This window comes from Prionailurus viverrinus, chromosome C2 (genome assembly GCF_022837055.1).
Source record: "Prionailurus viverrinus isolate Anna chromosome C2, UM_Priviv_1.0, whole genome shotgun sequence".
NCBI lineage: Eukaryota > Metazoa > Chordata > Mammalia > Carnivora > Felidae > Prionailurus > Prionailurus viverrinus.
In genome coordinates this window covers 90334365-90360141 of record NC_062569.1, presented here as the reverse complement: position 1 = coordinate 90360141, position 25777 = coordinate 90334365, and the positions used below count along the sequence as shown (strand labels likewise).

The 25777-nt window shown below is 51.1% G+C and overlaps 1 protein-coding gene across 6 annotated transcripts in view; it reads right to left on the bottom strand.

The window, feature by feature from the left end:
- MYLK (myosin light chain kinase) overlaps positions 1–25777 on the bottom strand; it is a 229635-nt gene that overhangs the window by 93484 nt on the left and 110374 nt on the right. For all 6 annotated transcript variants that reach the window (XM_047874662.1, XM_047874663.1, XM_047874666.1 and 3 more), the window contains 6 exons: positions 18452–18589; positions 16655–16852; positions 15622–15871; positions 9549–9620; positions 7766–9111; positions 522–638 (listed from right to left, as the gene is read on the bottom strand). In XM_047874662.1, the coding sequence (XP_047730618.1) occupies positions 522–638; positions 7766–9111; positions 9549–9620; positions 15622–15871; positions 16655–16852; positions 18452–18589 (2121 nt within the window). The remainder of the gene's footprint in view (positions 1–521; positions 639–7765; positions 9112–9548; positions 9621–15621; positions 15872–16654; positions 16853–18451; positions 18590–25777) is intronic.

Sequence of the window (25777 nt, the reverse complement as noted above, 5' to 3'; positions counted from 1 at the left end):
CAATTACTTTCTCTTCTTGCAGAGGTGGGCTTCTCCCCTCTACCCAAAGATGCAGCCCCAACTCACCTCCTCAGGGAAGTATCCCCACATGGACCCCGCTCTACTCCGTCCTCACCTCACCAAGGGTCTGACCTGCCAGCACTGACACTTGTCTGCTGCAGCTTGTAAAATACTATGTAGTCATTTTCCTGTGGGTGTGTCTTTTCTCCTCCAGCCCAGTGCCTGGTTTCCCCGCTCAGCAAGCTTCTGCATCTGGGACTGGGGACAGGGCGGGGACAATAAGGTGAGTGGCCCCTCCTCTCAGCCAGGGGCAGGGCTGCAAGGTCACATAGGGCCATCAAGTAGAGCTGCCATTTTCCTTTCTGGCTCATTTTGTGCAAAAGATGGCTTGATACCCACAAAACAAATGCCTCGGGTAGGGATGGCAGTCTTGGATGCAGTTCTGTTTAGGTATGGTTGGCCAGGGAAGGGCTGAGAAGTGGGACTACTTTGTGTGGCAGTGATGGGTGGGCACGACCTACCATCCACGGTGACTTGGCAGGAGCACTCAGCCTGGCCGGCGCCATTCTTGGCTATGCACTTGTATACGCCTCTGTCCTCGGGCAATGCCTTCTCGATGGAGACAGAGCACAGTGAACCTAGGAAGGAAGAGGAAGAACCACTGAGTGGACCCAATATAAGCCCAATACCTGCCCTGGGACCTGGGACATGGCAGGTGAATGTTATTCACATGGATAGCCACTGGGAGCCCAGAAGTCAGACGTCCTGTGGGAACCAACCTTCTCTCCCTACCAAGGGTCAGGGTAGTTTTTTCTGATAAGCCAGGTCCAAAATAACTGATCCCTAAGTATATTTCCTCCTGGTACCCTCTTCCCAAATTCCAGCAAGCTCTCTTATAGGGACATAATGGAAAGGCACAGAAGAAGAGAGCAAAATAATATCAGCTTTTGGAGAGCATCCAATACAATAGAAGGAGCAGAGGGACCCTGGACCTGCACCCTGGCATGTCACCAAGAGAGATAAGTAGTAGCCAGGCACAGGTTTATAGACCCATGTTAGGAACAGTGGCAGGTGAGGAGGCTCCGCCCAGCATATAGCAATTATTTATTCTAGGAATCTTAGAAAAGGGAGTCCTGAACAAAGAGGTGGGTGAGAGAGGCAGGGGTCCCTGTTGAGCAGGAACACTGACCTGTGGGAAGGTCTGCTGGGAGAAGGAGGGAACTATAGCCTGGGACCCTGGAGCTATCTTCTCAGGAATAGTATCTGAGCTGAGAAGCACGGCCAACGAGGGGCACTGGGCTGGGAGAGGGGCACTTTGGGGCATCTCCCTTCAGTGCAAGGTCTTTTGGTGACCTCAGAGAGGGGTAGAGTCTCTCCACCCCAGCAACCTCTTCTGGCCTGGTTAGGGAAAGGAGAAGCCAGGCTGGGCACACACAGGAATCGGGGGTCTGGTCCCTGCCCACCCTAGCTCTCTCACCCCAGAGTGAGCTACTTCCCTGGAGTTCCCCCCTTGGGGGATTTCCCTCAGGATGTGGGGAGAGGCCAGCTGAGGGCTGGGACTGCTGGGCCAGGCAGGAGGGCAGTGGCACTGTAGTTCCTGCCTTCAGACACACAAACAAGTCAACAGCATGGCGTCCTGCCCAAAGCTGCCCTGTTGTCAGGGCGGCAGTCATTACAAAAAAGAGGAGGACAGAGCCAGGGCCACGTGCATCCTGCTGCCTGGAGCCACTGGCTCTTGCTACTCCACTCCCCCTGCTAATTGCTCAGTATAAGCCACCGGCCCTGCGTGGACAGAACTGTGTGCATCCCAGGCGTATGTGCGGGGCAACATGGCCAGAAGGGAGGTCAACAGGCACTGCTCCCAAAGGGTCTTTGATCTCAAAAAGTACCCTCACCCCCATTAGGCAGAGGCACAGACTTGAGAGCAATGAATACAAGGGTATTCAGAGAACCTCACTAAGGCTAGAAAGGAAGGCAGAGGCATTTAACAGTTCTCTTTGCTTCTTGGCACCTGGCTTATGTCTGAACAAGGAAACCTTAGTCCTCCGGACCACCTCCCTCCTATTCATATAGACCTTACCTCTCAGGAAAGGCCTCCCTACATTCTCCCACAGGGGAGGGCAAGGGATCAGGATCTCTTCTCACTGTAGTTAGGAGACAGAATTTGCAGAAACTGCAACAGAAAGGGCTCAGGTTGGACTCACTCTCATGAGAGTGAGACCGTGAGGCACAGGAATCTGGGATTGAGGGTGACTGTCCTCTCTAGAGAGGACCTTCCACTCATCCGAGAGGGCAGGGGGCTGCTAAGATGACCTCTGGCATCCTGATTTGAGGCTTAGAGGAAACACACCCCCTTTTGTCACTTCCCTTCAGTCTGAAGCTAAGGCTCTGGGAGCAGACACCCCACTCCCAGTACATATCCTGCTTGGATCCCTGACTGTGCTTCAGCTTCAGTCCCCTCACTGCTTTCAGCCTTAAGCCCAAATGGCACAAAGTGCAAAGACATTGGTGAGACCACCAGGAGAAGTTGGGGCGGTCAGACCACAGCCCTCAACCCCTCACCAGGGAAAGTAGCAGAACAGGCAGCTCGTCAAGCCTCCCAAAGCCTGGACCCCTGGCCATGTGCTTGTGCTTGCGTGGGCTGGGGGAGGGCCCCCAGGCAGGCCTGGAGGCCCGGCTAGCCCAGATTGAAGAATCTGGTATTTCCTGTGGGACAGCTTATTCCTGACCTCCAGAAGAAAAACCGTTTCCCAGAGTTTTTTTTTTCCCCCTGAGAAGCCTCAGCCTGGTGGGGAATTTTGAGGGAGGTGAGGGGGATGGTAGCAGTCACCACAGAACCAAGGATCCAATAAATGGCTCAGCTAGAACTGTCCCTGGGAGAGCCCCTCATGGCCATGGAGTCTGAGGTCTCCCATCTTGCTCCAAGTGTGTGACGAGAGGGGAGGCCGGGGCGGGGGGGGGGGGGGTTGTGCAGGGTGAGAGGGGGTGACCCAAAGCCCTAGAGGCTGTGCTCTGAGGATACCCTCAGTGGGCAGTGCCTCCCCACCCTGGTCCCCTAGAACGTCTGGACAGTGCAACTCAGCTCCAGATCACCTCCTTGAGGACAGTGCCTTCCCTATCACCCATAAGCATCCCCAGCCACAGACAGACCTCTTCTGTGCCCCGAGTTTCTCTTTATCAGAGCATGTCTTCCAAGGCCACTGCTGAAACACGTCTGTCTCCCACACTAATTCTTGGAGGGCAGTGACTGTGTCTATTAGGAATCTTTTTCCTGAGACTGGAATGTAGTCACAATAAAAAAGAAAAAAAAAATTGCCATCTGAGATGACCAAGGCACATTTCTGTAGCAGGTGATCTGGGAGGATCTATGCAAGAGAAAGTCATGAACATTTAGTCAAATATAACCTACCATTGAAAAAGATAAGATAGTTTCTGAAAGGAAAAAATTCCTATATCAGAGTTCTTCAAATGGATTATGCATATAACAATATTGCCTTGCATATTGCATTTATGCACTAGGATGCATAAATCCTAGTGTTTTGTACGATGAATTCACATAGGTTTTTTAAAAAGCCTTTGCAAGATCTCACATTAAAGGTGATTAAAAACGAATCATCAGTTGACAACGGCAACAAAAATAAATTCTCGTATTAGCCTAGGAGACATGTTTGCCAGGGAAAGAAGCCTGGCCTGGGGACAGGAAACAGGGCATAAAGATGAAAACACTTCTCGGGAGCAGTCTAGAGCTCCCCTTGGCTCACTGGCCATCCCTCCGAGTCCTCAGCCAAGGCCAAAGCCTGAGGAGCACGGCTGCAGGCCTGAAAGGGCCTGGTGTCATCCCTCCACAGGCCTGGAGGCCAGGCCCAGCCACCATAAGTGGCCACCATCTGCCTGGCAGCTCTGGGGGATGCAGGGAGGGGAAGGGTGCCTCTACATGTCCCTTCAAGAATTAGCAGTCAATGCCAGCCGACTCATTACACACCTCTTCTCTCCTTGGTGCTAAATGGGGGGAACAAAACCCTGTTTTTAGGGGGCCTGGAGGCTATGAGCCCTATCCAAGCCACAGGAGTTCAGAGAAGCCCCCTGAAACCTGTAAACACAGCAGTAGGGTGTAGATGTATGTGCGGACCGTACTCCACGAGGAGTCTCTCGTGGCCAAAGGCTGGTGACAATGGTCTGGCAAGACCTAGAGGAAGCAAATTTTGATCTTAGATGACAACAGCACAGGATTCAGAGCAGTGAAGGAAGAAGGATTCCAAGCCAGTGAGGTGGGGGGCAGAGAGGATGCAGAGTGGGGTGCAAAGGACAGGGAGACCCCCTTAGCCACTCCCTCCACCTTCACCCCCAGACCACCTCAAACCACCAGCTTCCTTATTTCCATCAATGTCAGTAGAAATGTGACCCCAGTCACCCAGACACTGGCACACAGTGGTCTTCCACTCCTTCCTCTTCTTTATCTGCCCCCTGCTCCCAAGCCAGGCAACAGGATCTATTAATTCTGTCCTTGCTTCTTGAACTGGTTGTTTCCTGTCTGTGCCATGGCTGCCTTATTATATTAGCCCAAGCCTTGCCACCTTTCTCCCTGACCTCTTCAGTAGGCTCCTTACTTGTCTTTGGGTAGGGAGTCAATCAAAACCCCTAAACCCTTACCCTAGCTTTGTGTGCACTGCTCCTCATTCCACATTCTTACATGGCTCCCTACTGCCTTGAGGACTGAGCTCTTCAGCATGATATAGGATGGCATGGGACATGCCTTCCTCTCCAGCTGAGCCCATGCTGTGAGCAGACCTACCTTTGCTGCTGCCAGAGCCCCTGCCTGAGAAGCCCATACCTCCCCTCCTTTGCCTGCCATGGGTCCTGGCCCAGCTCATTCAGCACCAGCCTTTCCTGTGGCCCCAGCACTCAGCTCCTTCTTCTATACCTACTAGCTCAACTTCAGCACTTGGCTGGAATAGTTTTATCACTGTGAGTGTGTGCCCCCTCTTTCCAGATCTATGGAGAACAGATCCACTCACACCTCCCAGAGTGCCCTGCTCCCTGCAGTGGGGCCTGCTGAAGTGGTCACTGATAAGGCTTGAAGACAGGCTTTCTTCCTGCGGTCTGTGTCTAACCCAGGCTCTTGAAGACATAGAGGGAGAAGCTCTAGAGAAGGGACGGACCGAAAAATGGGGATGGTATTTTTAAGACCAGGCACTCTCCCTACCGTGGCAAGGCAGACAGGCCCATGTCAAGGTCTGCTTCCTCCACTGCAGGGAAAACGCCAGAAACCTGGCAAGCCTAGAGGGCACCGCCAGTCTTGCAGCCTCTTGACAACTACTGACAGTGTCGAGGAGTAAATAGCCATTAGTATTTTCTCCTGACGGACAACGCTCTGGGTGAGTGCATCATGAAAGGTTTCTCAGCTGTACCAGTGTGCTGACTCCTAACAAGAGTTAACTATGAGGTAAGACGGCATGGAGGTCTAGGCGCCTGAACTCAGCTGCCTACCTTCAAATCCCAGCTCTGTCACTAACCTGTTGTGCAATCTCGGGCAGGACACCTCACTTCTGGAAACGGGCAGGATTAAAAGAGTGAAAAGCATAAGATGCCTAGAGCAGTGTCTGGCACATGGTGTTTGTTCAGTGTGTGCAAGCTATTCTTAAGTTTTCAAAGGAGAATTACAAATATTTAGAATATTTTTAAAAGTTGGACTTGGGGCTGTCTCTACAACCCCTTCCTATCCACCTCCCTTAGACCTTCTCTATCCACTCCTTGTGCTGGCCTTCTTTTAATCATTTCTTCTTCCTCTGATTTGGACCTAAACTGTCCCTTTGAGGTGGTTTCTATGGGAGGTGATACCGGAGTAGCTGGGTCTCTACACCCTTTAATGCTCAGTGACAGGCGATACCACATGCTCAAGACCCTCTGGACACGAGCAGCCAGGGTCTAATGGCTCAGGCGTGTTTTTGAGACCAGAGCTGAGGTCTGCTTACACTGCTCAGTAGAGAGGGCTGTATATAAGCTGCTATTAGGGACGCTGCAGGTTCCACACAGGTCTCCTTTGGGCACTGCCCTCAGCTATCTGAACACTGGCTTCCCTGAGGCTGGTGTGGCCATGGGCCTCACGTTGTGCGGGCCTGTGTGACCGCACATGTCCCAAGGGTGGGTGGCTACCCACCTTCCATCCTTCCTGGAGAGATCACCACAGGGTAGCCTGGGAAATGTTCCCAGTCAGGGTTTCAGATCAGTTCTACCAAAGGCTTTCCAATTGGGAGGGGCCCACAGGGGTGACAGGGACAGCTGTGACATCCACTCCCCTGGACATCTCACCTCACTGTGGTGATTCCCCCATGCCCACCTGTGTGTGGACCACAGGCAGGCTGGACTAGCAGAGGCAAGGTTGGGGGTGTGTGTGTGTGGATGAGATGCCTTCCCAAGGACCCTGCCAATCTGGAGATAACCACATAAAAACATTCTCCTATCAACACAGCGGCAGAAAATAAAACACTTTCTCTCTCCTGGTCAACTTCCCCTTTACTCTTTTAGCACTTAGATTCAAAACGCTCAGCTGCTCCAGATTTGCTGACTGAGTTACATGATAAAGAGAGAAATTTTACTGTGGGCTGAGAGGGATACTGCTTTCTCCAAATGCTCCTCCATTCGCCTTTCATGAGGAAGGAAGAAGCCTGATGAAGGGGGCAGTGGGGGAGGGGAGAGGAGTGTGCAGTCAGAGGACAGAAAGGGGAGCAGCGCAGTTGGGGTTGTTTGTGACATCTCAGTGGATCAGGACTCATAGGACCTGTCCACCTGGGCCTCTGCTTGGCTGCCACCCTCTACCTCTTAAGGGTAAAATGCTATTTCCTGGGGAGCATTGTGCCCTGTTCTGTCTGAGCCACCAGCATCAGCCTTAAGCTCGGGCCGGGCTCTGTTCCAGCGCTGGCCACCAGAGTGGGGTGTGGGAAGTCTGCTGGACTCGGAGCTCCCCTACAGCCTTGAGATGCTTGGCTGAAACATTTCAAACCAAATTGAGGGTCCAGGGAAAATGTCCCTCTCACCCCCATCTCTTCTCTAGGTATAAACTGACCCATCTCAGAATTCCAGACCATGAAAGGCCCCAGATGTCAGGATTTAGTGCCCCCCCTCTCTCCCCATAACCCAAGAATGTGAAATACCAGCAAACAAAAGTCTCATCCAAATTAGGAAGCGAGTGGCTCTGTCCGCCCAGGAGTGTGTGCCGTAGGGGCTGTTTGGGGTTTTTGGCTTCTCCGACAGAGCCCTGCAAACCCACAATGTTATCAAGTCTTAAGTTGTTGTTGACCCCAAACCATAGTCCTGTGCCACCCCGTCAGTGCACACCCTTCTCCTAATCCAAACTGCTGCTGCAAAAGCAGCTCTCAGATCAGAGCCACTGGTGGGCTCCAGCCCCAGGGTCCCGTCACATCCACGCACACAGCCCTCTCCACACCAGAGCTGTGGGGCACGAGCTCAGGCCCAGGGCAGCTCTGAAGAGCCACGGCTGGGGCTGCCCTGAGGCAGCTCTGCCAGACAGACGCCAGGACTTGGGCATGTGCCACAGGACCAGCCACCCACCTCTCACCACCCAGAGACGGAGTGTGTGCCCGAGGGCCCTGAGCAGGGCGGCTGTCTTGTCAGCGAGGGGGCACAGAGGCTGGGCATTCCAGCCCAGACTCTGGGCTGCAAATGGCAGTCAACAGGCCCAAGGCTCCATGAGCCTGCAGTGGCCCTGGTACAGAGCCCCCTTCTTCCCAGCCCTCGCCCTTGTTACCTTCTTGGGAGAGGACGATAAACTTGGTGGTCTTGAGTGTCTTTCCATTCAGCGTCCAGGTGATGGTGGCGGGGGGGTCAGAGGACACCTGACACTGGAGTAGCAGCTTCTGGCCCTCCATCACGTGGACATCTTGTAGCTTCTCCTTGAAGGTTGGGGCTGTCCCATGGCTCTCTGATCTGTTTTCATTATCTGTGGCTCCTGCATGCCCCCTCTTGCAGTTCACATCATTCTTAACCTCCTTCTTGAGTTCTTCCTTCCCAGCTGTTTTTCCGGTCTCAGCCGGCTTGGCGTTGCCCACGGATTTCGGGGTCTCAGCCGGCTTGGCGTTGCCCACGGATTTCGGGGTCTCAGCCGGCTTGGCGTTGCCCATGGATTTCGGGGTCTCAGCTGGCTTGGCATTGCCCATGGATTTCGGGGTCTCAGCAGGCTTGGTGGCACTAATGGATTTCGGAGTCTCAGCAGGCTTGGCGTTACCCACGGATTTCGGGGTCTCAGCAGGCTTGGCGTTGCCCATGGATTTTGGGGTCTCAGCAGGCTTGGTGGTGCTCACGGATTTCGGGGTCTCGACAGGCTTGGTGTTGCTCACAGGTTTTGGGGTCTCAGCAGGCTTGGCATTACTCAAGGGTTTCAGCGTCTCAGCAAGCTTGGCGTTATCCACGGGTTTGGGGGACTCAGCAGGCTTGACGTTGCCCAGAGGTTTTAGGGTCTCAGCAGGCTTGGCATTGCCTGAGGGTTTCAGGGACCCTAAAGCCTGGGCATTGCCCACAGCCTTTGGACTTTCTGCTGCCTTGGCATTCAAGGCCTCGGCATTGTTGCTACCATTCTCTGCTGGTAATTTTTTCTTGCTGCCTAACACCGAGCGGAAATCTGGGGTGGCGGGTTTCGGAAGCGGTGCCTTCTCAGGGACCGGGGTCTTAGGAGTCCCCTTCTTGGCCAGAACCGAGCGGAAGTCTACCTGCTGAGGGCTATGCACCTTCCTCTCTTCCTCTGACACAGTCTTTGGCTTCACTTGCCGTTGCAGGTTGGCGCGGAAATCCATCTGCTCGGCTGGGATCTCCTTTAGGTGCTCTTCTGACACGCTCTTGGTGCTCACCTTCTTCCCTAGGAGGTCACGGAAGTCCAGCTGTTCCACCTCCTGCTGGCGGATGGCCTCCTCCGTGTGCTGCCGGGTCTCCACGCGTCTCTTCAGCACTCCCCGCACGTCCTCACTGTCTTCCTCCTCCGGCCAACCCTGCCCTCTTGCTGGCCAGCCGGGCCTCAGGGTCCCATAGCGGTCACCGCCACCACCATCAGCACTGGCTCCCCGGCCACAGAGGCCCTCACAGCTGGCAGGCTCCCTCCCCCTGCAACCAGTGAAGGGAAAAAAGGAAAGTAGCAAGAGGAAAAGGGGCCGGGTAAGAACAAAACGTCAGGGGAGAGCAAATCCCTGAGGGAGGGAGGGTAAAGGGGAGGGAGAAGGGGAGGTTGGGGCTGGCCAGGCTGTGTTTATAGAAGGGAACATTGGTGAGAGGCTCTTGCTTGCTTACTTGGTTTGTTACATCGGTAATGACTTCAGTAGCCTTATAAGGGTGTGTGCAAAAAAAAAAAAAATAATAATTCCCCCCCCTCCTCCCCTGCTTTCCCTCCCTCATTCCCCTTCCAATCTCTCCCTCTTGGCTCAGCAGCCTCAGCTAGAGGATACGAATAATCTGGGGCTGCTGGGCTGGGCCTGCAGGGGCCAGGAGAAAGGTGGGTGGGTGGTGGCATGGGGCCTGGCCAGGCACCTCCTGGGGGCACTCACCGCAGGGGGACTCTGGTAGGGCTGCTCTGTAGCATCAGTGACACCTGGCAACTGCATTCGCCAACCCGGTTCCTGAAGAATTCGAGAGATCAATACAGATCAAGAGGCTCTCTGAGCCAAGGGCCTGCTCAGCCGAGGGCTGTGAGGAGGACAGGGTAAGCAGGAACTTGGCCAAAGGCTGGCTGGCTTGCTCCAGGGAACAGGGAGTCAAGGGCTTAGCTGTGACCCCACATGCCCACACAAGCCTAGATTTACGGCAGGGACCTTCTCCTCTTTGGTCACCCTTTTCCCCCCAGCTCTTGTATAAAAAGGAAAAAAAATCTGAACAACAGCTTAGACAGATATCCAGAAGTAGGAATACTTTTCTGTAAGTATATTACAAAAATAATACAATCACTCAATAAATAAAAGAAAACTAAAGTCTAAACCTGCTAGGGTGTGATGGAGCTGCTTAATCTAGACTGTGCAGCCCTGGGCAGTGACCCTGAGTCTGACTTCACGCTCCCTCAATACAGAGATGGTTATGTCCTCTCTGCAGTGTCCTTCCTCCCCGCCCTCCAGCTGCTACTTCCCCTCTCCTGCTCGCAAAATGAAAACACCTTCCAATCCCCACGCATCAGCCAATGCCCTCAGATCAGAACTTTCTGAATTAAAAACCAAACAGGTGTCTTCCTGTGTGGATGGCCCTTTCTCTCCTTCCTTCCGGTAGGGAGAGCTCTGGATTCCTCAACCCACAATGAAAACTTTAGTGGGGTGCCTGGGTGGCTCAGTTGGTTAAGTTTCTGCCGTTGGCTCAGGTCACGATCTCACAGTTCGTGTGAGTTCGAGCCCTGCCTCAGGCTCTATGCTGACAGCTCAGAGCCTGGACCCTGCTTTAGATTCTGTGTCTCCCTCTCTCTTTGTCCCTCCCCTGCTCACGTTCTGTCTCTCTCAAAAATAAATAAACATAAAAAAAGTTTTTTTGAGGGGTGCCTGGGTGGCTCAGTCAGTTGAGTGACCAACTTCGGCTCAGGTCATGATCTCACGGTTTGTGAGTTCGAGCCCCGCGTCGGGCTCTGTGCTGACAGCTCAGAGCCTGGAGCCTGCTTCAGATGCTATGTCTCCCTCTCTCTCTGCCCCTCCCCACTCATGCTCTGTCTCCCTCAGTCTCAGAAATAAATAACATAAAAAAAATTTTTTTTAAATGTTTTTTGAACTTCAGCATCCTTTTAAGTTGAGGCTCCTCTGCTCAGGGAGGGGCTGTACCATGCTTGGGTGCTGCAGGGACTTGGAGCCCATCAGCTCTCCAACCCCACAAGGCTGCCATCTGCTGGCGGTTCTGAGCTCTGACCAGCCAACGTTGCTCAGGCGGGGTGGGGGCAAGGGGCGAGGGTGGGGGTAAGCAGGACTGAGAGCCAAGGGTGACTCTTCAAGGTGATAACCTCCCATTTTATATAGTGACCTCCAGCTTTCATTCACAACCATTACCTTCTTGTGCCTATAGCATCCCAGTGAGGTATGGAGCACTAGTATGCCTATTTGAAAGGTAAGGAAAGGAGGCTCAGGAGTTTATATGAGGCAGTGCTGGGACTCCCATGGTCTCCCACTCATGCCCCCTGCATGGCCATCTTATTAGCACTTCATGGTCCGACGTGTACCTCAGATCCCACCACAGATGAGTGCCAAGTTCTGTGACAGGTTCCTTACATAATCTATCTCACCGATTAGGTTTTTATTTTATTTTATTTTATTTTTATTTTTAAAAATAACAATAAGGCTTAGAAAGATTAAATAATTTGCCTAAAAATAGCAGAAAAAGGGATGGACACCCGTGTCTACCTGAATCCAGGATCTGTAACCTTCCCACTCTGCCCCAGTGCTTGTCAGTACAAGTCTACTCATGTCTCTGTGTGTATGTACATATCGACCACACGCATGGATACACACATACATGGGATCTTACCTGGTGTACACCTGCACCTGCAGGTCTGTGTCCGGGAACAGGTGTACAAACACAGTCATCCCCACGTGCACAGACATCTGAGCATGCGTTCATTCAGCTCTGCTGATGTATGTGGGTATCTACCTCGCTTTGCCTGGCCTCCCTCCCAGTGGAGGGCCAGGTCCTGATCAGACTCGGGAGGCCCGTGGCATGGCAGATGATATGCAGGGGAAACAGGGGGTGCTGCTCACTCCCAGGCACGAAGACCCATTTGAAACAAGGATCGGTTGATCTGTGCTGTCCTCCAACTCTCCTCTCATCTATTGGGGTCCCCTCCTGGTCACCTTCCTTGATGCTCAGGCTCTCAGGGGGCCCAGATTCAAGGTTCTGGGGGCCTCCTGTCCAAACAGTTTGAAGGCTCAAGGGTGTTCCTTTGCTCAACAAATAGCAATCAGGTGCCTCCTTAGTACCTGGCCCTGGGAAGGCTAAGAGGCCCTCAGAACATCCTGAGCACTCAGCACAGAAGGGCTCATGGGGCTTTGGATCAACCTGTAGCATAAACATGAGAGGTCATTTGTGGGTGAGGCCCAGCCCCCTGGCACCCCACTTCTGCCAGGCTGCTGGTCAGTATTAGGCTGTTCTTTCCCCCACTTTTCTTTCAAGCGCAGGGTGTGGGGCCCAACGTTGGTGAGGAGCAGCAGGACAGGATGGCCAAGGACCGTGTTTTCCCAGTAGCACTTTCCAACATTGCCTCAGCTGAGTTTCTTCTTGCCACAGGCACAACACAGCCCGGATGCAAAAATCAGGAGTAGACCCTGATCAGATGGCTATGCTTTAGCCCAGCCATACCTTTCAGAGGCTTTATATGGTGGAGTTCCCAGTCCCTGGAGCTGGAGTAAGCTCTGTCTCCCATGGGGAAGCTGGTAAGGGCTTCTGTTGTTTTCCATTACCCGCCCTTAAGAAGGGAGCACAGGTAGCCTATTGCTAGACCTGTCCACAGGCCTCACCCTGAAGCACCTGGAGAAGTCTGAGGGGCAGACTGAGGTAAACGTGGGATACCATGGCTGCCCCACTAAGTGGTTCATCCCTTGGGGTGACCTGGGGGGTCACCATTTCTGCAGCCATAAACTTAAATCTCTGCGAGGCCTTTAAGAAAGTCATGTGTTCGTTCAGAGTCTACAAAGGTCAGAAAGGCCTGTGGCCTGGGACCCACACACCAGAAAATATAACCAGCCAAACAGCCTCTTGAGGCCATCTTTGGTGTTTGCATCTACATACTCAGTTATAAAGTCAGGCCTGGGGCTGAGGATGAGGCCTTATGCCTAGCCCAGCTGCTGCCACAGCAGGTATGGGGCTATGACCTCACAGGCTGCACCTTTCACAAACTAGCAAAACTCTTTTTGCCAACCTCCCAAACCCTGAATAAGAAGCCCACTCTGGACCCTGTCCCACTCTGAATCACCCTTGCCTGGAATGAATTTTATAGGCAAAATTAGTTTAAAGAACTAATTTCCTGGCAAGTCTCAATCTTTCAAAAATTTCAGCTGAAATTTGGAACTTTTTGACACTTCCTCTTTTAGTTCAGGAGATAAGAGCTAAGGAAGGGGAGGCAGAACCCATCTAGCCACACCTATCCCGCAGCATGAGCAGGGATAGATAGGAGCTGTCACGTCACCCACCCCCCTGCATCCCAGCCATCGGGTCTCCCTCTTTGAAAGGCATTCTGTCCTGGGTCTAGGTCTGATTTCTGCCAGCATGAGAAAAGCTGGAGGGGATGGGGCCCCTGGTGACCTGGCACATACTCCCCAGCCGGGGACAAAGCCAAGGCAGGGCAACAGCTTCCCAAAGGAATGAAGAGGCTGGACTTTGGGGAGGGGCATGGGACAAGGGCTGTGTGGATGTGGACCCCAGCGCAACCTCCCGGATTCCCTAAGTTCTCATGCACTTGAGAGAAACAAGGAATGGAAGAGAATCTGATTAAAAGACAGCGATGAGGGTTCCAATCTGGGCTCTGCTACTTGTCTTTGGGTGGCCGTGAGCAAGTCTGTGACCCTGAGACCTCAGTTTCCCCCATTATTAAACGATGAGTCGGCTAGATAACTTCTGAAGTCCCTTCCAGCTGGGACAGTCTAAGTTTTATGACTATCCCCAGCTGGGCCCAGACAGTCTGCTTGCCGACCTCCCAGTGCAACCCTCCACTCTGGGCTGGCAGACTTCCCACAGCCCTTGCTTTGCTCTTCCCTACCCTTTCTTGTTCAGCCTCTTCAACATGCCCTTAACAGCCAAGCCTTTACTCATTTGCTAAATCTCAGCCTACTGTCCTCAGAATCCCACAAAAAGCTCATCTCTTCTAGGATGTTTGGCTTGATTAATGTGAGTATTGTCCCGCAGCACTACTCCTTCCATGCAGACAAGCTCTGGTCTCACACGTCATCAGTTTCCATTATTTGTACTGGCCTGCGGGAGGAAGACAGTATCTTCTTCCTATTCTGGAAGCAGATTTGCCTTCCTGATAACTGGTTTGGGTGCAAGGCAAAGGCTGTTGGTGTCTTCTGTGCATACTGCTGATGGCAACAGGATGACCAGGCAGCCCACAACCATGTCAGCAACTGACCACAGACACTCCATTAACTCAGCTGAGATTCGCTAAGCCTTGCCCAGCTAAGCTGAACTTCCTAGAAAATCCAAAGAAATAACAGATAACTATTTTTATAAAGCCACTCAATATTGGACTAGTTTATTATGCAGCAAAAGCTAGCTGATACAAGCATAAAGCGCATGCCCAGCAAGGACCCAAGAAGTGAGGCACAAACTGGGTTTTGTTATTTTTATAGGAATAATGCTCTGTCATGCCAGTAGCTTTGAAATGTAGCTACAGAGTCTCTCTGTAGCTCAGAGCCTTGGACATGGTACACTCAGTACTTAGGAGAGCAAGCTCCTTACAAAGTGGCCAGGCACCCGAGCTAAGGCAGGACCAAACATCTTTGGCATGTGGCATAACCTTCTGTTTTCAGGGTTGAGGTGCAGACGAGCACTCTTCTTCTGCTCACATCAACCCTAGGGGCTGGCATTCGGTCTCCATTAGCCCACGGCTGGCATGGAATTTTAAGAGTTAGAGTCTTTCAAGGTAAAAGAACATTTCTGGATCACTTTCATTTAACAGACACTAACTGCTGGCTCTGGGCAGCACTGTTCTAGGCACTGGGAGCAAAGCAGTGTGTCTTCATGGAGCTTTACCTTCCCCTGTAACCTAGAAAGACCTTAAACAGGAGAAAAAAAGGAATGGGCAAGGTTAACCTGCCTGTAGTGGCTTTAAATGTCTACAGATTCTTTGACATTCCTCTCTCCAAGAGATGGAACCCTCTTGGGCTGCACTTAGTGACTTCTAACAAACAGAATGTGGCGGAGGTAACGGTGTGTGACCTCCAAGGGTAGATCACAAAAGACACTGCAGGTTCCAACTTGTTCCCTCCCATGGATCACTAGGTCTGTGGAAGCCAGCTTCCGTGTCATGAAGACACTCAAGCAGTCCCAGGGAGAGGTCCACATGGCAAAGAGCAGAAGCCTCAGGGCCCCTAGTCCTGTGAGTGAGCCATTTTAGAAGTGGATCCTCCAGCCTCAGTCAAGCCTTCAGACACTACAGTCCCTGTCAACATGTTCACTGCAAAATGATGTGGGATGTGCAAGGCACATGATGTAGAAATCATCCCACAAAGCAGCTTCCAGTTCCCAACCCATAGAAAGTGTGAGACAATAACTTGTTTTAAGCTGCTCGATTTTGGGGTAATTTGTTACACAGCAATAGACAACTAATACATTCCCTCTATCCTGCTGCCTTTCCGATTTTAATCAGTTCTTTCCTCCTTCATATTCTCCACATACCACATAATGAGAGAACAAAAGCTGGGATGTAATAAGACAGAGGACTCTGGGCAACTGAGCTCAGTGGGGAAGGTTCTCAATGAGCACCTTTGCATTTAGTGGAAAAAGGAAAGCTTGTTGGCAGCACCAAGGCCTCTCTTTACCTGGAAGCCCAGCTCCACATTATTTCAGGTTTCTGCTGGATTCCCAGTCCCGGGTGGAGACTTTGACAGGAGGTAGGGATCTGGGGGTTAGTGGGCTAAAGGAGGTCGGCAGGACACGCAGACTCACTTGAGCAGGATCTCGTACTGGCCGGCATGCCAGGCCTGCACATTCTTTAGAACCAGCGTGAACACGTCCTCATTCTGCAGCACCTCGAAGTGGCCAGTGTCTTTGGAGAGGGCCTTGCCATCTCGGAGCCAGTGCACGGTAGGGAAGGGGTCTCCAGCTATGGCACAGGAGATGAGGACACTTTGGCCCAGGGAGGCTGTCACTGAGCGGGGCTTGCTGATGAACCAGGGCTGGGTGCCATCCTGAGGCTCTGGAAGTTGGCAAAGGTTTGGATTAGAGAGGAAGGGCTTTCAGCAGACAGCATCTACTCAGCTTTCCGTGGTGGTGGTCGAAAATTGCACGTTACCCCAATAACAGCATGTCCAGAAATCACTTTCACTGGATGTACAGTTACAGCACATCCTTCTCGTGGTAAATCTGTCATGGTTATGTTCTCTGAGGATCATATTGACATGAGTTTGTATATCCAAAGCAAGGGGAGGTAGCCCAGAAGGTACAGGTGCACTGGGCTAGGTGCTAATGATCTACAATGAGATGTGTGTAATTAACAGTTGTTCTTGCTTTATGTGTCCTTACCTTGTCTCTCTTCTTAAATAAAGGTTCTCTAAAGGCAAGGACTCTAATAGGCCATAAGTCACCTCAAAAGCTATCACTACACTAATGTAGCATTGTGTGTTAACTATACTTCAGTAAAGGGGGGAAAAGCTATCACTATCCAGCTGTTAAATGTATCACAAGATTTTTCTCCTGGCACTCGATGCAGCTTGTCACCAGTAACTCAGAGAGGGAAGGGACTTCAGAAGGCAGGGAACAGTGGCTCCCCTCAGCCAGACCCCAAGACAAAGGTGGGAAGCTGGCCTCTGGGGCTGGAATGGGACCAAAGGGGCACAGGGACTGCAGGGGAAACAAAGTAAGCTCACGTGGTTTCCTCACCTCCAAATTGCCTATGGAGAGACCACAATGGTCTATTCCCTATTTCCCACCTATTTCCCACCCCTGCCTTCCTCCACCCTGGTCAGCCCAGCAGCCACACCTTGCACCATGAGCACTGCCTGGGTGCGGACCTCTCCAGCGCTGTTCCAGGCTTCACAGGTGTAAGTGCCCGTGTCCTCCGGGAACACTTCCTGGATACAAAGGCTGTGCCGAGTCCCTCTTTGTTCAAAGTGGAAGTCTTCGGACTCCTGGATCTCATTCCCATTGTGAAACCAGATGACCTCGGGGGGCGGATTCCCTGCATAGGCAGATAGGGCAGGTGGACTTGTCAGGAAGGTGCTTCCCTGGGCCATGTGGCAGCTTTGCACTTAATCCTGTGACACTGTACTAAATGCTAACCTCTCCATGCCTCAGTCTCCCATCTACAAAACATCCTAACCATGTCTTCCTTAAAGGTTTGTTGGGAGGACTGAATAAATTAATACGGTCTCACAGAGCAGCCCACTAGAATAGCAGATGAGAATAGCATCTGGCACAAGGAAAGTGGTCAATGCATGTTCATTATAATTATTTAACAACAGATTTGCAGAAACTAGAAAGGATCAGAAGTGAAAAAAATCAGAATTCAAATTGCTTGGTAATACTGAGTAGTAACTGGCTCACTGGGTGTGCAGCGAATGCATATCCTGTCCCCGCCTCCACCCCCAGTGCACACACAATACGATGGTGACTTCGCAGTAGCTCCTCTGTCCATTTTCACCACAAGGAAAAGTCAGTTAGCATTCCATTTTGCTACCACACAAATGTCGTCTGAGGGTAGAAACGGGCACCAGCTCGTACGGGTTTCCAAGCACAGCTCAGGGTGCAGAGCATTTTCAGTTTTACCAGCCTACTTTCCTGGGTAGGTTCTAGCAATTTGGTGGGTCATAAAACAAGGGCCCCCTGTGGGGGTTTCCCCTGCGGTAGCATTATGCTCTGCTTCCGAGGAGCACGGCCCCCGGGAATGGCTGCCGAGGGAGGCTGTGTGGTGTCAGTCTGTCTCAAGGACAGAGGAGACCGCCATCTGTCTCTGATGGGTTAGCCAGCACGGGTATGGAGGCCAGGTGCAGAACACCTCTGATTTCTGTCAGCTCGAGGAGTATGCACAGGGGAGGCAGCCCGCCCTTGGCCTGGGACTGTCATGGGACTGCCTCAGGCCTGCAGGAGCAGGAGGGGGTTCATTGGGGATCCCTGAAAGGGGGAGCCCATTGGTTCTTACACACCTCATCTTTATTACTTCTGCATCTCAGGAGCAACCACACCCCAGGAGGACGACCTCTAGGCTGTCAGAGGGACTGACCAGTGGTCAGCAATGAACAGGAAACTCCGGATGCACTTGGGCACAAGTCTGTTTAGAAAGCCTGTGCCAGTAGAGTCCCCAGGCTTCTCCTGCTGGCCTCTAGCAAGGACTGTGACAGCTCACAATGGGCTGCTGGTCACATGCTCTTGTCACCCTACCCTGGTTTTAGAAGGACCTCTGCTCTATCTTCTCACTTTAAACTTAAATACAGCAACAAAGACCATCTCCCAGAACTGGGAAGTTCTCACATCAGCTGTGTTCAAAATCAGTGTTCAAAATCTTCCAGCTACATTGGCCCCATTATGTCTTCCCTTGAATCCCCACCCTGCTGGCTGTGGTCATTTTCTTCCCCTGGGCCACCCTGAATTAACCGTGAATCTAGAAAATCCTGCCCAGAGGAAGCAGAACAGGCTCCACTTCTCTGGGTCCACTGACTGACTGTGCCATGCTGACTTTCTGGTGGGTCAAAGATCTCGGTGGGACGATGGGGAGCAATGTCCATGCTGCAACCACACCTGTTCTCACATACACCCCAAGGAGAGAGATGCAGACACAGACCTGATACCTGGACTGTCATGGTGACCTGGCTTCCGTCCATGACTTTGAGGTCAGAGAGGCCCTGCAGGAAGAGGGGTGCGACGGGCTTGCTGGGAGCCGCGGGCAGAAGATACCCACTCTTCCTGTCGCTCTTCTTTTCTGTGTGGCAGACAATAGAATGTGGGGTGAACAGTCATTTATTCACTCAACAAACACAGACTAAATGGCTGCTGGGCAAATGACTGTGTTGAGGCTCAGGCTCCAGCTAAAGGCAGACTGCTAACAGATAAGGAGTATGGGGAGTTGCTGGAGATCAGTAGGAACAATGAGAGCCTGTTTCTCTACCTGGCATGCCGGAGCTCTTGCCTGAGAGCAAGGGGAAGGCGGGGCCTCCACAGGGCCACGCCCTATGTGGACTCTGGTTCCTGAGAATTTCAATAACTGGCATTTGAGGGTTTTTTTTTTTTTCTTAAATTTCACTCACTTTTTTGAATAAGTAATACACTTACATGCACAAAATTTAAAAAGTCCAGAGTATGTGAGGTCTCCCTTCTATCCCTGACCTCTGGCTGTCAGGCACCTCTGCCCAGAGGCAGCCAATTTTCAGTTTCTTGTTCATCTTGCCAGAGACAGTCTATGTATATAACACAAAGGAGCAAATAAATATACTCTTCCAGTTTCTTCTCTTAAGGAAACGATAGCACACTATACACACTATGGACAGCTTTTCATTTAACAATACACCTTGATGCCTCTCATAAAGCAGAAGTAAAGAGCTTCCCTGTCGTTTTCTATGGCTGTGTGACACTCTACTGCCATCCCAGGAGATTTTAAACACCTCAAGAAAGCCAAAGATGCTCCGCTCATGAGAGTGACCCAAATGAAAAAGACTGACCATCTCAAGCACTGGTGTTGGCGAGGGTGTGGAGCTCCGGGACATCCCACACACTGCTGTACCACGCGTGGTACAGACCCTTCTGAAAGCAGCTTGGCAGTTTCTTAAAAAGCGAAACATGCATTTACCACACCATCCGGTCATTCTACCCCCAGGTATTTACACAGGAGAAATGAAAGCACATATCCAGACAAAGATTTGTATACAAATATTCATTGCAGGGTTATTCCTAATGACCCTAACTAGAAACAACCCAAATGTCCATCAACAAGTGAATGAATAAAAAAAGTGTGCTATATTTATGCAGTGGAATACTACTCAGTAATAAAAAGAAACAGACTAGGGGCGCCTAGGTGGCTCGGTCAGTTAAGCATCCAACTTCGGCTCAGGTCATGACCTCGTGGTTCGTGGGTTCGAGCCCTGCCTCAGGCTTTGTGCTGATAGCTCAGAGCCTGGAACCTGCTTCAGATTCTGTGTCTCCCTCTCTCTCTGCCCCTCCCCCACTCACGCTCTGTCTCTCTCTCTCTCTCTCTCTCTCAAAATAAACATTAAAAAAATAAAAAAGAAACAGACTAACAATAGACACTACAACAGAGACAAATCTCATAAAAATGACATTGAATAAAGGAAGCCAAAGAAAGAGCACATACTGGATGATTCCATTTATATAAAAGTCTAGCAAATGCAAAATATAGTGACAGCAAGCAGGTCAGTGATTGCCTGGGGCTTATGGGGATAGATGGTAAAGGGGCACAAGGAAGCATTTGGGGTTGATGGAGATGTTCATTTCTTAAGATTGTGGTGAAGGTTTCATGGGTGAAGGTTTCAAATTAAACACCACGAATACATGCAATTCATTGTACATCAATATTAGTAAAAACTGGGGAAGAAAGTCTCTGAGGGAGGGAGGAAGTACACTAGCTAGCCAAAGATAAAAACTAGAACAACTCTCTGGGTTCAGGGCTGGCCCACTCACTCCTGTTCAGTTCTCTGGGAAAAAGGGTTAATAAACAGGCTTTCTGTTATTCTTGGAATACTCCCCAGGCTGGGCTTTGACCTGCCTCATGTGAGCAGGAGGGGAAGGGGCGGCAAAGTGGCTGAGCTGCTGGTGTCAGCTTCCCACACAGAATAGTTCTGGTGCAGGACAAGCTCACGGCTGCTCAGTCTCTGATCTTGCCCTTTGCCTTGTGAACCAGGTGGCTTCAATAATTCTGTAGCTTTTTTGTTTTTGTTTTTTGGTGGGGGCAGGGAGAAGGAGGGAAGGGGCTATGATATCTCTATCTTAAACTATAAGTTTTGGGGGAAAGGGACTGAGGTATTTTGGGTTCTTATTAGCAAGGGCCACCTATATCAGATTTTCAGGAAGCCCATAGCCACGGGGATACATCTCCAAGGTGCCTTATATGCCTGAGAAAAGCCGAATTCCAAATTTGCCACCAAATTTTTCTCTTTTGGCACTAAAAACAGAATACAGCCCACTGCAGAGCTCTCCTGGCACAGCCTCTGGGAATGAGGAGGGGAGAGGGTGAGAAGGCTCAGGATGCTGAAGGAAAACTTCCCCCAAGGCAGGTGCATTGTGAAGGTTATGAAGCCAGAGCACAGGGGCAGTTGAGGCAGGGCAACCCGATGTTCTGTGACCAGAGGATGTGCTCTCAGGTCCCCACTGCTTCCTTCACCCCAGCCCCCAACATCGCTGCCTTTGACAGAGGGGCAGACAAGGTAGGCTTGCCTTTGACATGAGGCCCCGGGACTGGGCTCAGGGAGGTCCAGTATTCAAAGTGTAGAGATCTCGTCTCGCTGGCTGGGCTACAGTGGCCAGGAAAGCAGCCTGCCTCGGGAGAGTTGAGGAATTTCCTGTCCTGCACAGACTGAGGCTTGAGGACAAAATGTTTTTGCCTGTCCAGATTCCCCCCATTCCTGCTTCTCTGCTGCCTCAGCCAGCCCCCAGCTTCAGAGGTCCATGTAGATGGGCATTCCTATGGGCCGCGGGAACATCAAAAACTCCTTCGAGCCAGTGGTGGCTCTTCCTTGGCCCCCACCCTCTCTCTGGTCTTCCCCCTGCCAAGTTTCCTGGCCCACACCTTATAGGTCTCAGCCAGTGGGGACTAAAAGTAGATCTGTGCCTCCCTCTCCTGTGAGGGTAGCCTGGCCACTGCCTTCCACGCAGCAGCTTACTGGTGCTCTGAAAGCCATGGGAAATGTAGGGTCTGAAGCCGGGGCCTCTCTCTGAAGCTCAACGTCCTCCCCTGTATTTAAGGTAATGACAGTATAATCCTGGGACTTAGGGAGTTTTAAAGAGATAACATGTGAACATACTTTGTATGACTATTCAACACCAATGAGACCTTCTGTGTGAGGCTGACACGCGTGTTGACTCACACTTACTCACCTGGGCTCCACTACTTGTGGATTATCAGCTACAAAGGAACACAGATGGGGCCCTCACCCAAGGATCACAGACTCATTTTTACATGACCCGAGGCAAATACTGTTAGGAATACAAATGTATTGCTTAAAACTCTCCTGGGATAGAGGTAAAATAATTAGAGAACAACCTGGCTGCACCCCCTCCAGGAGAGACATGAGTGGATGAGTGTTTTGTGGGTGCCTGGCCTAGGAGACACTGAGTCCCATGCCGCCATGGTCCCAGGAAGACCTGCTCTGTCTTCCCCAGGCCCTGAGCCTGGACGGAGGGCAGACAGAAGTGATTGGAAGTAAGTGTGCAGAATGAACCTGGCCTCAGACCTGCAGTCTGGGCTCACATGGGACCAGTGTAACTGAATCTAGGCTAGTGAATGGCTGAGTCATCCCTAGCATTCAATCGCCCCAAGTTCTTCTCAGGGTGAGAAACCAACCAAGCCTCCCTACACACACACTCCGCACTGGGACTAAGGAGCCAGTGAGGATCTCAGTTCTGGGGCAAGTAGTTTTCTGTATGCAGCCCAAGAAAAGCAGCCCTCACTAGAACCCTGAAGCCCCAGTCCCAATACCGCCACCCCACTTCACTGATAGAGAGGCCAGGGCATGCTCAAGGTCACGGGGCCAGTTACAGGCCGACCTAGAGCTCATACCCAGGCCTTCTGGTGGTAAGACCAGGTGCTCTGGAGGCCATCTCTTCCAAGGGAGCCAGGCTTCTCCAGTGGTGAACCCTCCACAAGGACAGACGTCTTACCTGCTGACTTACGACCTAGACCCTGGCCAGGGGAGGAAAGCTAAAGCAAAGCAAGGGCCAGCCAGGTAAAAAGAGCCAGGCGTGTGTATTTCATTTAATTCCAAAGCCAGATTGTTCTCACTGTGGCCTGTGCACTGTGCATCAGTTTATGCTCACTCTTGCACAGATTTAGATAAAATAAGACAGAGGGAAACTGGTGCTCTGAACTCCTAGCTCCAGCTGTGTGATCTGAAGCGAGCCCCCTGACCCACAGTTATCATCAGTTTTTTCTTTTATTTTTTTTTAACGCTTATTTATTTTTGAGGGTCAGAGAGAGAGAGAGTGTGAGCAGGGGAGGGGCAGAGAGAGAGGGACACACAGAATCCGAAGCAAGCTCCAGGCTCCGAGCTGTTAGCACAGAGCCCAATACAGGGCTCAGACCCACAAACCGTGAGATCATGACCTGAGCTGAAGTCGGATGCTTAATCGACTGAGCCACCCAGGCACCCCAGTTATCATCAGTTCCTGATGACGATACAGTGTTGATAAGTGTATAATACATGATAAGCACTGCTGGGTTTTTAGATGATTAAAAGAAGCAACATGCAAAATGTATAATAAGTATATTTATAATAAGTATAAAAATAAATAATTTTTTTTAATTTTTGCCTTTCCTAACCCATCTTTTTGGTTGGGTACACTCAATCTGACCATAACTAAAATGAGAACCATCCTCCAAACTAGGGCACTCCCATTTAACCAGACAGATGTCTGGAAGGGCATTAACAGCCGCCTCTCTGTTGTGACATCGTCACAACAATGCTTTGCAGAGTCCAGCACTTGAGGGTTCAGAAAGATGATCGCAGCTGGTTCGGTGTCACCCTCAACATCCTCAGAGGGAGGGCAGGTGGTGTCCTCATTTTATGTCAGCTCAGAGAAGGGAGGTGGCCTGTCATAAGACACCGGGGCTGACATGGCCACCAGGGATCTGGTCTGGATGCTGCCCTGCTGCCCTGAGAACAAAGGCCAGCCACCTAGATTCCACTGGGAGCTCTCTGCTGTTGTTTGTGTCCATGCCCAGACTCACCAGTTACCTGAGAGAGGTGGGCCTCTGGGGTCGTGCTTTAGCTATCATCTGGCACAGTCCTGCTTTGAAGCAGGGGGACGGGGGCCAGGGTCTGAGACGAAAGGCCCCCAGTGGCCCAGGGAACCTGAGCCTTCTTCATCTGGGGAGGGCAGACACTGGCTGTGGCACACAGATGGCAAGGGAGAGGTCCGGGGGACCCAGTGACAGATGCGCTACCCAGCTCAAATGGGGCTGGACTAAATACACTCAGGTTTCCCCCGTATCTGTGCTTCCTGCTGCTCTGCTGAGACCAAGCCCAGAGAAGGCCTTCTCTCTGGGCTCCAGGAAGGGCCGAGCCCCCTTGATTTACTGGCACAGGATTAAAGATTGAACATGAACTCATCCATGGCTCTGGTACTTGGTCACTTGGCTGATGACTCTCTAGTCACTCATGGACTCACTCTGTCATTTAACTGAGTAGCTAGCTACTGGGTGCGCCGTTCCATTTGGAGAGAAAGGGAATGAATCAAACCTGTCTTCCATGGAAAGACAAGGACTGAGACCAGGAATACTTAGAAGCAGTTTGTTGATAAGCCAAAATGATGCCGTATCGATTAAAGCTGGTAGTGGGGAAGGGGGAGGAGCAGGAGAGAGGACAGAGCAAAGATGGATGGAGGGAAAAGGAAGGGCCCTACTGACCCTCCGGGTTTTTCCTCCTTGGCCATGCTCTGTTTTGACTCATCAGAAACTGTTTTTGCAGAATCCTGTCATGAACTTGAACATGAACTTCTTTCTCCAGTGAAGAAGTATCCAGCAGAGAACTTGTCGAGGTCCCCAAGAACCAGAGGGGGTGGCGTGGGGGCTGAGCAGCTGCAGGCCTGGTTCTGCAGCTAACTAGCCAGGTTTGGTGGGCAAATGCCTCTCCTCCCAGCAAGGGCTTCCTCCACCTGTCACATGGAGTTAACTCAAAGGTGGAAAGTGGACTTGTTACTGGAATTAAGTAAGATGAGCCAGCTTTTCTAACCGATTAGACTTTGTCTATTAAAAAAATGTTCCTCGGGGCTCTTGTGTGGCTTAGTTGGTTAAGCGTTAGACTCTTGTTTTCGACTCAGGTCATGATCTTACAGTTCATGAGGTCAAGCCCAGTGCTGGGCTCTGCGCTGACAGTATGGAGCCTGCTTGGGATTCTCTCTCTCCTGCTCTCTGCCCCTCCCCTGCTTGCATGCATACACTCTCGGCTCAAAATAAATAAATAAACTTAAAAAAAAGGTCCTCGTTAAAAACATTAATTGATAGTTTGAAACACTCGCGTGAACTGGTATTAATACAATATTATATTTTGAGGAGCTCCTAGTCAGAGGAAGAGTTAAATACCCACATAGCAGGTGTACTTTGTTACTGTTCTCACTAATTCTTATACAATAGCCTGTATAACTCATTCCTCAAACCTGGAGACATGAGCAAGGCTGTTAGCTTTTCTTGGGCTTGAAATTAAGAAACCTCTGCAGCCTCAGTCCCAGTGGCTGGCTGTGATCTCAGCCCTCCCTCTGTACTACAATGATCCCCCTATTCTTCCCTTTGGGTCCTTCCTTTCCTTTCCATGCGTTTAACAGGAAAAACAATTCAGAATTCTCTAGAGAAGCATTTTCTGGGGTGGCTCAAAGCATTTTTTGGCGTGACTCAGTTGGTTAAGTGTCTGACTCTGGATTTCGGCTCGGGTCGTAGTCTCATGGTTCATGAGATCAAGCCCCAAATCAGGCTCTGCGCTGAGTGTGGAGCCTGCTTGAGATTCTCAGTCTCTCTCTCTCTTTCTCTCTGCCCCACCCCCCAATACTCACCTGCCCTCTCTCTCAAACTAAGTAAATAAACTTTAAGAGGAAAAAAAAGCGTTTTCTCCACCTGTCTTTTATTAGCCCACCTGATGCTCTTCAAAGGCCCATGTTTATGGATCCAAACTTGCATTAAATACACATGTTTACACTTTGAGTCGTTTGTCTTGAAAATGGTCCCCAGCAGGCTCCCAGCTCATTCAAAACTTATCTCCGATTACAACAAAAAACTGTGGTAAAGTGTTTAAACAGATGACACAGACATATAAAACACAGACAGTGTTGGTGGGAAACACCCTACCATCTAAGGAGCCCCCAGGACTCTCCCCCTATGGAGGGAGCATCGCCTATTGCTGTCGTGGCCATTTACTGAGTCCCACTCTCAGAGCCTCAGGGCTTGTCCATC